General features: G+C 35.4%; 1 protein-coding gene and 1 pseudogene across 1 annotated transcript; both read right to left on the minus strand.

Moving 5' to 3' along the window:
* Positions 1 to 7,030: 7,030 nt before the first annotated feature.
* Positions 7,031 to 10,311, minus strand: LOC148690462 (uncharacterized; annotated as a pseudogene).
* Positions 10,312 to 10,655: 344 nt separating this feature from the next.
* Positions 10,656 to 12,540, minus strand: LOC148690463 (uncharacterized). Its single transcript, XM_088685249.1, has 4 exons — positions 12,366 to 12,540; positions 12,167 to 12,250; positions 11,764 to 11,922; positions 10,656 to 11,666 (listed from the first exon to the last, which is right to left on the minus strand). The coding sequence occupies exons 1-4, from the start codon at positions 12,538 to 12,540 to the stop codon at positions 10,714 to 10,716; spliced, it is 1,371 nt and encodes a 456-aa protein (XP_088541375.1). The 3' UTR covers positions 10,656 to 10,713.
* Between the last annotated feature and the right edge of the window lie 610 nt (positions 12,541 to 13,150).

Consider the following 13,150-nt stretch of genomic DNA (forward strand, 5'->3'; position numbering starts at 1 on the left):
AGAAAAATAAATAAAGGTATTGGAAACCCCCTTTTGTGTTTTTCTTGAAAAATCTAGGCCTTGCAACAAAAATCTTCTCCATATCATATGGAGTTGGGGCTTGTGACTCTTCAATCAATCTTGAAGTAATTGTGACCGTCGTCCATGTTTTTTTGGTTACTCAAGGATAGAATTTTTACCATTAAATCAGCTTTGATTTGGCCCCAAAAGGTCTCTTTTTAAAGCTTACGACGTCCTCAACATATCTTCAGAAGGAATCTTCCTCAAAATATGTCAGCTTGACCTTCAAAGTACCTAAAACATCTAGAAATGTCAATCTAGAAAAGCTGGGCACTGGGCCTTCTTTTCTTCGCCACAGTCAAATCACTTTGAATTAAATTCTGTAATTTTGATACAATTAACTTGAAAGGCCCACAAATCCATTCCAATTGGAGTTACTCAAAATTTCCTTCGTTTGATCACTCTTTTCCTAAAATAAATTCACATGTCGATAGTGTGATTTGGCAGGGGAAATGAATTTACTCTCAATGAAGGCACCAATTGTTAGATCCAAATTTGCGCACATCTACAGAAGATAGCAAAGATCTAGTCGGATTAGGCCATGATCTCTAATGAGGAGAGAATGAGGTTGATTGGGGGTGTGGTTAAATCTGAATAGGACTGCTTCATGGACGTGTCTGCATGTAGATGGTGACGTAAGGGCCTTTGCTAGGCATCGAGAGAATATGTGTGTAGAAGTCTGAGAAGAAGATTGATAAAGAGATTGTTGTCCCTCTGATAAATACTTAGGCTAGAATATTTATAGCGATCTTGAGAGTCCTTGTTAGTGAAAGTAATCTCCATCAAATCAGAAGACTATCCAGGAGGAAATCTAGGATAAGATACCCAATCCTTCTAGAATCAATCATGATTGCTTTGCCTAATCCTTAAGATATCATAATTTAACTTGGATTAGGGTTTCCTTTCTTAAGAGGCAAGTATAATATTTTCAATAGGCCTAAGTCTGGCTTACAAGAGTACACTCCATGGGCCTCAGGCAAATCCTTCTCGCCACGTGTAATGGACCTAGAAAATCATGGTCCCATAACCATCAACATAAAAGAACTCAACTTTCTTGAGAAAGTTTTGAAGAGGATCACAACAATCTTTCAATTTATCATTGTCCATCAAATTCAACCTTTCCAAAGTGAACAAAAACTCAAATGCATCATCATATGCTTGATATTCTTCAAACCTTATCTTTAGTGAACCAATAGCTTGAGCTATTATACATAAGAAGTTATGAACTACAAAAGATTCCTCCGCTGATTGTTGAACTAATTGAGATAACTAATCAAAGTGTCTTTTTTTACGAACTTCACGATTTTCTGAAAACACAAGAACATTCTCCATAAACTTTGATATAATAATGTTACATATTAGATAGTAATTTTATTGGGAGGCTTGTAAATTTTAGGGCCCTCTGCAATCGAACGTTTTGCTCCCCCCGCCCCCCAACTAACCCAACGCCTCTAACATTTAGCAGTAACTAATACAATAAAAAAACAAAAACAATTCTAACAAAAGCATATTGTTATGCAAATAAAGACCAAATACAAAATGTCTGACATTATTTATTGGATTAGTGAGTTAGAACACACTATATCTCTAACAAGAGGGCTTTTAAATTGAAGAAGAGTTATGGGTTTAAGAAGTTTGAACTGGACAAGCCTTAACTGACGCACTATACTAAGAGCAACTCCACCCATAAAAATGAGTTGGCCCACGGTCCATTTAAGTCACCTAAATAAATAGTAATTGACTCCAATGAACAATAATTGGTCAAGTGCACCTTCATCCCTAAAAAAATGAGTTGGGCAAGAGTCCAGTCAATTCATATTAAAATATTATTAAATTTTTTTATATAAAATAATTTTATTTTTAATTTCGGATATAATTTTTAACCAATCTTGCCACGCCACGTGTTATTTTTCGAAAGTACAATTTTTATGAAAGATGGTTAGGTATTTATATATAAAAAAAAATTATTTTTTGTATTTTTAAACAATTTTTTATTATGTTAATTAATCTGGACCATTGGATTTCAAAAAAAAAAAAATTGAAATCCAATAACCCAAAAGTGGACACGTGGCCTTTAAGATTCTGATTTTTTTAATGTTGGAACGCGCGCCAGGCGTCATGTAGGATGGTCTCTTGCGCAGTCCATTATGTGCTAGGCTCAAAGCTAGCCTCCACTTTAGGCCAGCCTATTGGGTGGGGTGGAGTGGGTTTTTGGGGAGGGGGGCTGGCCTAAAGAATAGACTTTGTTGGGCTAGCACATTTGTTAGGGGTGGAAGTGCTCTAAGAAGTTCAAACTGAGTTTTTGAGTATCGTTTATGTGTGTGTCGATCAATAACTGCCATTATCAAAAGTTGATGTCAAAACTATCTGTCTCTCTCTTTTTATTTTTATACACAATCCTTGACTTGTGTTTTGGGCCTATAGCTGGGTTTTTAATTGAGTTTGGATCAATCCAACTAGGGGGTATGTGTGTGTGTGTGTGTGCTAGTATTAAAAAAAGCTCAAAACATTAATCTATAAGCATACAAGCGAGTAATCAATTATTAAGAATATTTTTGCTCACCACCTTCAAGTGATGGTGATACTCACCATCTTATTTATCATCGTTAAATGAGTTTAAATTTCTAGACCTATGTAGTAGATATACACAAATCTCAAAAGTTTAACTCATCCAATAGTAATAAGCAGAGTGGTGAGCAATACTACTTAAGGGTGGTGAGCTAAAATACAATCTTAATTATTAGTAAACCCCAGTAACACACACATATCATACAATAATTTATACAAAGATAATATACATATCGTAGCAAAAACAAAATAAATTATGACTCATGTTTTTCTCATACACGTATTTAAAATTTAGGTTTTTAGGGCCACAATATTTTAAGGGTTGTTTAATTAGCACCCATATATTGTTGAATAGACCTCCTGTACTTTTTTTTTTAACAAACTGACACATCCCAACCCGGAATGTTCACTTGGACTTAGAATCGAGTTGTGCTGGCCAACATTTGAAAGGTGATGAAGCCATAAAGTGTAGTAAATAGGAAAATTTGAGAACATTTAAACCTAAAAGTGTGTAAATGTAAGAGTGTGCTTGCGAGCAGGAATGAACTCATTTCACACGTGATGTCAAAGTACAAGTAAAGTACAGTAAAAGTAGAATAAGAATTATACCATCAAAGGTAATCTCATATTCCAACATTTGCCAAGAATCCTCTTCGACACGAAAGCTCTGCTACTAAAACCTAGAGGGGCGAAAAACAAGGGTGAGTGAGCGTAAAAATGAAGTTTTGTAAAATACTTTTTGAAAACATACAACCCTTCGCCGTAAAACAAGTATAGTTTTCAAATATAACATACTACATATAGTATGAAAATGCTTACCGTAACTAGCTGTACCTCAAAAATGCAATACTTCACAATAATTCGTAAATAAGCATATACTTCTAGTAATCACAATATCTCGCAGAAATAAACAAATCATATCAAGAGCTCATCAACATATGCTGACACATGAACTCATGCAGAGATATTCTGGCATGAGCATGACTGGGTTTAATAGTGATTTACACTTTAGTACTACAATAATGTGAAGACTGGTGCTATGCACATCACATCCAAGTTATAATTGCCTATAGCAATCTAGGACAAGACTAGCACCTACAATGGATCCAAAGTGAGTGTACGTTGCGATGTAAACATATACGTGAAGCCTGGCCCTGACCTGGGCAAGTACAAACACCAACGTAGCACACAATGAACAAATAATGTAAATATGATCATGCGAGAAACCATTTAGTTGAGGAAGCTACCTGGGAGACGGATGAGTGCATGCGAGATCTTTATCCGCGTTTGTTCTTTAACTATAATCCTCAGTAGTGTTGAAATTTCAGGGACGAAATTTTCTTAAGTGGGGTAGGTTGTGAAGACCCGTCCTTGATTTTTTTGTGTAATTTCCTTCCCAAGTGTGTAAAATGACGGATATGTCCTTTTTGGCAAAGTGGAATCCGACGCGGACGTTTGTTGTTCGGCATTTAATTCATTTTTCCTATAATTGTAATTAAATAGTACTCGTTATTACGAACGCGTGAGCACAAGTTAGACTCGAATCGGATTAGTAACAAAGAAGTTACACTTAGTTAAAGTATGATAACAACAGGTAAAATTGTACACGTGTGTACAAATTATTTTGTGTTGGCGAACATTGTTTTAGATAGGGTGAATTAGATATTTTTGTACTTGGAATTGTACAAAATTTGGACCTACTCTCAATTAAAAAACCGATTTCCTTCTCACCCCATCACCCAATCACACATCTCCCTACTTTTTCTCACCTATTCAATTACTCTCTCTCTGTCATCCAATAAAATTCTATCTTTCTCTCTGTCTCTTCTTCATCACTCTTACTCTGCAGCTCTCTTTCTCTCTTCAACATAAGCCACCATCATCAAACATCACATATCGATATTCAAACCACCACCATTGTACTCTTCTCATCACCATGAGTCCATCCGTATAAGCTGATTAAAAAACGAGCAAGTTTTGACTTCCCAACTCGGAGCTCCAACTCGGATCAAGCTTCTTCTGCCACTTTCCGTCCGAGTTACGATGTTTTAGGAGTGTTAAAAGCCACTACACAACTTTCTGAGGTCCTTAGTCCAAGTTTGAAGCCAAGCCAACATGAAAATACACGGTTTTGAGACGTCGAAATTAAGGCCGAGACTTTTAAGCCATTTTTCACCTCACTTTCCTTTTGGCTACGTGACCTTTTGGTGTCGGCCAGTATGCCTTAACTCTAGTCGGGGTGCGTCACAAATGATATTATCTACACTAAAGGGGATGAAATGAGCTTAACCTCATAATAGGCTAGCAATAATATGATTATCCTACATTTACTTTTTAAATTAAGATTTATCTGAATACAGCTCATACTACCGATACATATGCCCCCCCCTCCCCCCCCCCCCCAAAAAAAAAAAAAAAAAAAAAAAAAACCACACTTTCCAAAACCCTACATTAAAATTTATCTTAATTACGTCCTGCAATACAATTTTGATGCTAAGATTGAAAATTTGTGTAGTAGTGGTCTCCAAGAGATGTAAGAATGAGAGAATTTGTATAGTAGTGGTCTTTGAGAGATGTGTTAGCAATCTTAGGGTTAAGAATGAGAACACACTACGTACACCCGGTAACCCAATAATTGGCTTGTTCATAGTAGTAGTACCAACACCTCAAAAAGTTTTCATTACGTTTTTATATGCTTTCTGGTTTATTGAAATAATTTATTTCCATATGTTTTTTTGGGGGTAATTTAAATTATTTTCTGTACCTGGCGAGCACGGGATGGGCTGCAGAAAATGAACATTTACATTCGATTTTGTAGAGGTTTGACGTTAATATTGTGGTGAATCGGAAACCTCTATGCGAGATTGGTGATAAACTGTTGATCACGAACTAGAATTTGGGTGCCCAAGTCACTAGCGCCCATATTTCTGTTGAAAAACTATGACTACTATGTCACGAATTGGACCAACAGGATCCTCTCTGGAACCTTTTGATGAGGATTTTCGAGATTCGTAAATCATGTTCATTCATCGTACATCGTGTGGTCAGTTTTTGTCAGATACTATTTGTATTTAATTTTAAATAAAAATATTTAAAATAATTTTTGACCGCACGATGTACAATAAACGGATATGATTCATGGATCTCCGGAATCCTCACAAAGAGAATCCGACGATGATTCAGATTTCAAATTGGAGGCGAAAATGACAATGAGAGGTTGAAGAAAAATAATCTTAAGATACATGTTGAAATTGATTTGGGGTGTATTCATAAAATAATATGTTTTCTTTAAAACATGATGGGGCTTAAATGATCATATCATATCAGGATATATACGTTATTTAATAATAACTTTGTATGTGGATGTATTCAACAATATATGGAGCTATTTTAATATAAATATGGAAAAGGATCCCACAGGTTATATACGTTATTTAATAATAACTTTGTATGTGGGTGTATTCAACAATATATGGAGCTATTTTAATACAGAAAAGGATCCGGTGCGAATCCTTTTCTTGAGGATCCGGGAGATCCCGTGATCGTGACCATTTATTGTACATCGTGCGATCAGTTTTTGTTAGGTACTATTTATATTTAATTTAAAATTTAAAATTTAAAATGGTTTCTAACCACATGATGTATGATGAACGATCACCATCATGAGATCCCCTGGATCCCCAAGAAAAGGATCCGGCGAGGATCCTTTTCCTATAAATATGGGTGATACATATGAGCAAAAATGTTATTCTTACCATTTATTTGTACCATCATTTGTACAATTTTTTTAATAAAGATAAGGCCACATGTGTTAGTGAGCTTTATATGAGTGATAAACCATTTGCTACAATGTAGCGGCATCTCCCTTATGAAGCGCCTCTTACATACACACACGCGTGCACACACACTTAAATATAAACAATATATAGGGATAAGATTAAGGGACAAATATTTTTACAAATATTCTTAAACTTCTTTGTAGCCTCTAGATTTTATAGCATTCAAGGATTTTCATTTATTCATTAAATGACTTGGATATTTAAGTGGATTTTAATTAATACTAGCCTCTCTGCACGCACTAACGTGCGTGCGAGAGGCATTTTTGCATCACGGGCGCTACGCGCCCCTAAAGGTGTATTGTGTTAGTTTTTCCCATTGTAATTGTCAAGATATACTTTAAATGTATTGTGCAAAGAGGAACTTTTTTTATCATGCACGTCCTAAAAAGTTATCATGTTTTTTGTTTTTAGTTTGTGTAAAGTAATGATTTAAATGTTATTCATGCACTTATCAAACAACATACGATTTTAGATGCAAGTTCCTACCTAAAGCCTATGAACAATAGCAAGTATATGTAAATAAAAAAAAAATAGTAGATGAAAACAGTAAGTACTCGTAGCAAAATACAAAACAATTTAAATGTCAAAATATAAATCCTACATAACAATATGTACATTATTCACAATACTCATAGAGTCTATATGTCACTGTTTCTTTTGAAAAGAAAGTTTACATATTGACATCAATGCTGCAATTTCCACCCATTTGTTCATGATTGATGCTTCAAATTTTCATTGCCAATCTACAAACGATAGTGAGAAAATTAAAAATCAAATAAAAATAGTTAATTGATAAGTGAGAAATGCATACTGAAAGGTTATCGTTAATAAAGCTGTTACCTATTAGGAATCACCATAATTAGCTGGAATGAAGCAAGACTTCTTTGTATACTACATTCCGTGTAAATACACCTTGTTGGCCTACTATGGAGCCACTTTTTACTAACACGGTTGTGGTTGACTTTGAGACCCCCCTCGATAAAGCCACATATAATTGTCCATGGCTGAAGACATGATCTGGAAGGTAAATGCCAACATGTGGTATTGTCTGACCTTGAGATTTGTTTATAGTGATGGAGAAACTTAGTTTCACTGGAAATTGCTTTCTTGTAAGTTCAAATGGAAGCCCAGCAGTATCAGTACTTTTGAGAGGGATTCTTGGTAAGAAAACTCTGGATCCGGCAAATTGTCCAGTTAGAATTTCAGCATCAATAAGATTTCAGTAAGAACCACGACACAATAATCTTGTACCATTACACAATCCCAATTTCGGATCAATATTTCTTAAAAGCATGATTGGAGCACCTCTTTTCAGAGTTAACTTGTGCGGAGGCAAACCACCAAGTGAGATTGAATTCAAGAACTCTGGCTGATACAAATTCCTTGCGTCATCCTCAACTGAATCAAATGAATACATTGTCTCTTCTAAACTCGGAAACATATTGATTATCTTTTCATTCAACATATCAACGTCTTCATTTGTAGGAGTTACCACTGCCCTTTCCACCATGTAGGTTGCATCATTTATATGATCCTCTAAGTCAGGGAAGATTTTGGCAATTAATTGATTAATGGAATGCTCACTCTCCCATGGTATCACCATGCATTCAGGTAGTTTTACCATATCATCCATAATAACATCTTCATTCCCATCACCAACACGAAGTAAAAATTCTGAAAATTCACAATCATTTATGGATCTCATGTTTTGTTTGAGTTTTAAAATCTTTACTTGTGACCAAAATGATGCCTTAACAACACTTGCTTGGATTAGTTCGGACTTGGTTCCTTTTCGGATAACAGGAAGAACTTGTCGAAAATCTCCCCCAAATATCATTATCTTCCCCCCAAATGGTAAGTCAATATCTGTTAAGTCTCTGAACGTTCAATCGAGTGCTTCAAATGCATGACGATGCGTCATTGTTGCTTCATCCCAAATAATTGCCTTTGCCTTTTGTATTAGCTTTGCTAAATTAGATTGTTTACCGATCGAACACATCGATGATGCATCGAGACTAAGTGGTATCTTGAATTTAGAATGTGCTGTCCTCCCACCAGGCAATATCGTAGCTGCTATTCCAGATGATGCTGTTGCTAATACTATGTGCCCCAACCTTCTCAAGCTTGCTAATAATGCGCGATATAAGTAAGTTTTTCCAGTTCCACCGGGACCATCCACAAAAAAAGTTGCATTATCCGATCGTTGAACTGCACCCATTATTATGTTAAACGCACTTTTTTGGTCATCATTTAAGCGTTCAATTGCATCAAGATCTTGTTGTGGAATACATATGGATATTTCATCTTCAATACATCCGGTCATTCCTGAACTTGATTCATTTCCTCTTGTCATTTGGGGCAAATCAAACTCGTTTATACTCTTGTTAAATTGAACCAAAAGTATGTTCAACTCACGCAAGAGTATGTTGGTCGCAAGTGTGGGAGTTATGTTAGTCATGGAAACATAATCTTCCATCATGAATGGACAAAACTCATCCCATAACCCTCGAACACCAATTGGTGCACAATATACCAATATGGTGACGAATAATCTTCTTAAAGCCGACGGCATCTGAATTGTGGAGGCCTCTAACAAACATTGTCGAATACTGTCATCTCTTTCTAACAAACCTCGTTGTTCTGCTGCCTGCTTAAATGTTGGATGCAAAACCCCATTAACTGTTCTCAAGTTTGTGAAGGATGTTGGTCCTCTAACATGATTAAGAAGAATCCGAAGGTAAAATTTTTCGCCTTCAGCAGGTGAAACTGCATATATTCGCCCAATAACCTTGTTACGATTCTTTCTTTTAGACCACTTTCTTTGAGCTTGAATCCATCTGTAATGTGATGGTATCTCCATGTATAAATAATGTCGCGCTTCTGCATCCACATGATTAAGTGTAAAAAATTCAGTCAACATTGTCTTTCTTGTACTCTCATCATGTAGAATATTTGTTATGCTTTCATCGGCACGAAATTGAACTTGGTGCATATTAGGAAGATGTATTTGCATTCGCTCAACAGATGGATAAATTCGATTAATAATGAACTTGAATATTTTCCATAATGCCTCTGGTGCGCAAACCCATCTTGCATCCTGAAACTGCTTTATTTCATCGTATTGAGGGTCTGATTGCACTTCAACTGTCACTCTGTCTGGGCCTTTGTAAACATACTTATATAAGTACTTGACACTTTTTATGCTTGCGCAAATTTCGACATTGATGTGACAATCATACCTTAACAGCAACCATGGATTATATGGAATGACCCAACTATTATCAACCATTATGTTTCCTTGTCGATTAAGTGAGACGGGCAATCGATTTCCTCGCCTTTGATAAATTGGATACGAATCATTCCCTTGAACGGTGACTGGTGCAAATGGTTTGGGAAACTTTCTCTTACAACTCCCATTTTTCATACATGGAGATAGAGGATTATGAATCCCACACGGGCCATGAATCATATGCTTTAACACCACATTATAAAGTTGAGGCTCTACATCTTCATTTGGTATTTCAGCTCTAACAATTCGGTCATACTCATCTGGGTTATTGATCTTATCATTTTCATCTAACACAACCAGCATATGCACATGTGGAAGACCACGTTTCTGAAACTCAATAACGTATGCGTAAGCAACAACACTGCCCAATACCCCCTTTTCAATGATGTCTTCTTTTAGTTGCTCAAGTTTTGCACGAAATACTCTAGTGAGTAAGTCAGGGCGATCTTGTGGAGTTTGTCCAGCGAGCAATTCGCTTTTGATTTCTTCCCAACTTGGGTTACATGTCATGGTAATAAAAAGATCTGGCTTTCCGAATCTTTGAACCAAAGTCATTGCGTCTTGATATCGTTGGTACATGTCACGTGGGTTTCCAACAAATGATGATGGTAAAATAATTCTACGCCCGATGCTACCTAATAATATTTTATTTTTAATTAGATGTATATATTGTACACACTTTAAACAAAGTTATATTTCTAAATAACGATGACTGAAACGATATATATACCTGCATTGTGTTGACCTGCATTTAGAGAGTCTTCAAGTCCTTTGTAGAGATCCGCTCTAACTGTGGCTTGATTAGAACACAACCATCTAAGTTTTTGTGATTCAATTTTAATGTAGTTATCTACAGCATATTGTTGCAAGAGACGTCCACCTCGAAGCAAAAGTGATGATCCATTATGGCGTATCTACAAAAGCAAATTTCATATATTGCTTTTAATATAGGAATCATCATTCATCTATATATACCGGGAAGTAAATTATGTTATTAGTACAAACCTGTAACATATAAGCATAATAGTCGCAACATGTTATTGCTCTTCCACCATCATCACGACTGTTAACATCCCATCCATATGTACCGTAAGGCAGCAATAGTGGATATTGTAAGGGATCATAAAATCCAACATAGTCTCGGACGTGAGAAAGTCTTCCACTAATTGTCTCCACCACGATATCCCTTCCATTCGCAATTGTGGCATTATCTCCATCTATTATAATTGCCGCAACTTGTGATGCTGATGGTAGACTATACTGACGCCGATCTATTGGTTGCTCTTTTAGGATCAACTTGCAATTCGGCAAATCTTGGCGTTGTCCGAGGCTTCGCAATGTATGAACAAAAGGATTATGGTTGTTAAACATATGTTGTATCTTTTCAACCACACGTCTATCTAAAACTTCACTTTCACACATTCGGTTTTCAACTTCATGCTCAGTGTCATATATATAAGCTTGTAAAAATCGCGGTCTATTCCCTTCATTTGGTAAAAGTCCACCAATCTTATGATATAATGCACCTTGAGCACGAAATGTGTAAATCCCACGACCACCAATATTAATTCTTTCATCCACGTGTACTCCCATTGAAGTGAATGCAAATGCATGATTGTAAGCTCGAATATTTTGCCTGAAGTGTCTACCCTCATTTGTTTGGTCAGAGAAAAGAGCAACCATTTCTGGTGGGGATTGTATTGGGGGTAAAACAATTCTTCCTTTCAAGCAACACATATTCAAAGTTTCTCGAGCAAACAATCGTGCATAGCAATACGGACATGTGGTTGGAGCAGATAATTGGCAACCTAGGATACCCCGATTCTCATTATAATTTCTAGCACAATTGTGGTTTCTTCTTCCTCTGGTTTGGCGCACATGACAATTGGTTCTATTTGCATGTTCTTCTTCTGATATTTTTACATGAATATCCAACATTCAGTATAAGAATTTTCTTTCTAACTAATCATATATCTATATAAAGATAAAATTTTATACTAAGCTCACCATTGTGGGGAGGAATTGAGAGCATCCCATAAGATATCTGTGACCTATTTGAATGTGCCAATTGTCCCATATGAGTACGCATTCTAGTAGAAGTTTGGTCATCATGATTTGTGATATCTGACAAAACCCTTGAATTCGCGCTTTCATGCTCAATTTGTTCTAATAAATAGACCACATTATAATACGATTAGTTAAAAATTTTGTCTTTAATATTTAATATATTTAGTTGTGAGTCTAATATTTCGTAAGACTACCACTAAAAATAACTACAACATTGAGATCAATATGAAAGTATCGAAGAAAAGAATACAATGAGATTTCAATTCACTAAATTTTGTTCTTAAAAAATAACCTAATTTTTTATGTGTGAAACAAATACAAATAAAGAAATTGAAATAAATACCAGGAATTTGTTGTTCCATATTATTGGGGTCGACCTCAACATCATAGTTAGCCAACTGAACCTGTTCTTGTATATTATTGGGACCTACTTGTTGCATAGTTAAAAGAAAAATTAGAAATTAGATTTTTTTTTTTTTTTTTTTTTTTTTTTTTTTTTTGCATTAGTATGAGTTAAAGAAAAAGGAATATGAAATAAATACCAGGAATTTCTTGTTGTATGTTACTGGGGGATGTCATAGTATGATCATCATATAGAGTTGGAATTTGTTGTCTTTTTTCTTGTGCTATTAGACGTCGTCGAGCTAGATATCTTTGATGTTCTTCAGGACTCAATGATTGACGCCATTGTCTTGCACGACTTTGGCCATGCTCCATGGAAAAATTTATCTAAAAAATTAAAAAATAAATGAACCTAAATTGAATACAAATTCTGCTACATTCCATAAATACGAAAAAGTCTACGTAGATACCTATGAACAGAAGAAGAAAAAACATTTATCTACACATCGCTATAATATATACAAAAGAACAAAATAAAATGATCACAAAATACTTTTGAAGTGTAATAGGTATTAGTGCAACGAAATGACGGGCCTATATACACTTCTCGGTTGGTGTTAGGATTTGGATATGATTTAGCTTTCATTTTTTTTCTTTTATAAATTAGCATTGTTTATAGAGTTATAATTTTTATGTCAACTGGATGAGTAGAATTTTAAATTTTTTTAATACCCCTAAACCCTATCATAAATGACGGATGTGGGCTAGACATAATATAAAAAGTTTTTAGAAATGTGTAACCCGTAATAAGAGAACGTGGGTTGTACATGAAGATGACAGTTGCCGTTTGTTTGGATAGTTGGATAGTTCTTATATCAAAAATCGGAGTGATGTTTTCATCGTCCATTTTTTTAATCTAAGGGGCCACATTCATTGATGACATTTAGGATGAAGCTTTGAGGGAGGGTTTGATTCATCCAACGAA

Source organism: Pyrus communis, chromosome 15 (assembly GCF_041283825.1).
Source record: "Pyrus communis isolate YQ-2024b chromosome 15, ASM4128382v1, whole genome shotgun sequence".
NCBI lineage: Eukaryota > Viridiplantae > Streptophyta > Magnoliopsida > Rosales > Rosaceae > Pyrus > Pyrus communis.

What these genes read in the sequence shown, in the direction of transcription:
- LOC148690463 (XM_088685249.1), bottom strand. Translation starts at nt 12,540, where the DNA reads ATGGAGCATGGCCAAAGTCGTGCAAGACAATGGCGTCAATCATTGAGT. An exon ending in CATACAACAAGAAATTCCTG is followed by an intron (nt 12,251 to 12,365) that starts GTATTTATTTCA and finishes TGCAACAAGTAG; the next exon opens with GTCCCAATAATATACAAGAA. An exon ending in TATGGAACAACAAATTCCTG is followed by an intron (nt 11,923 to 12,166) that starts GTATTTATTTCA and finishes TCTATTTATTAG; the next exon opens with AACAAATTGAGCATGAAAGC.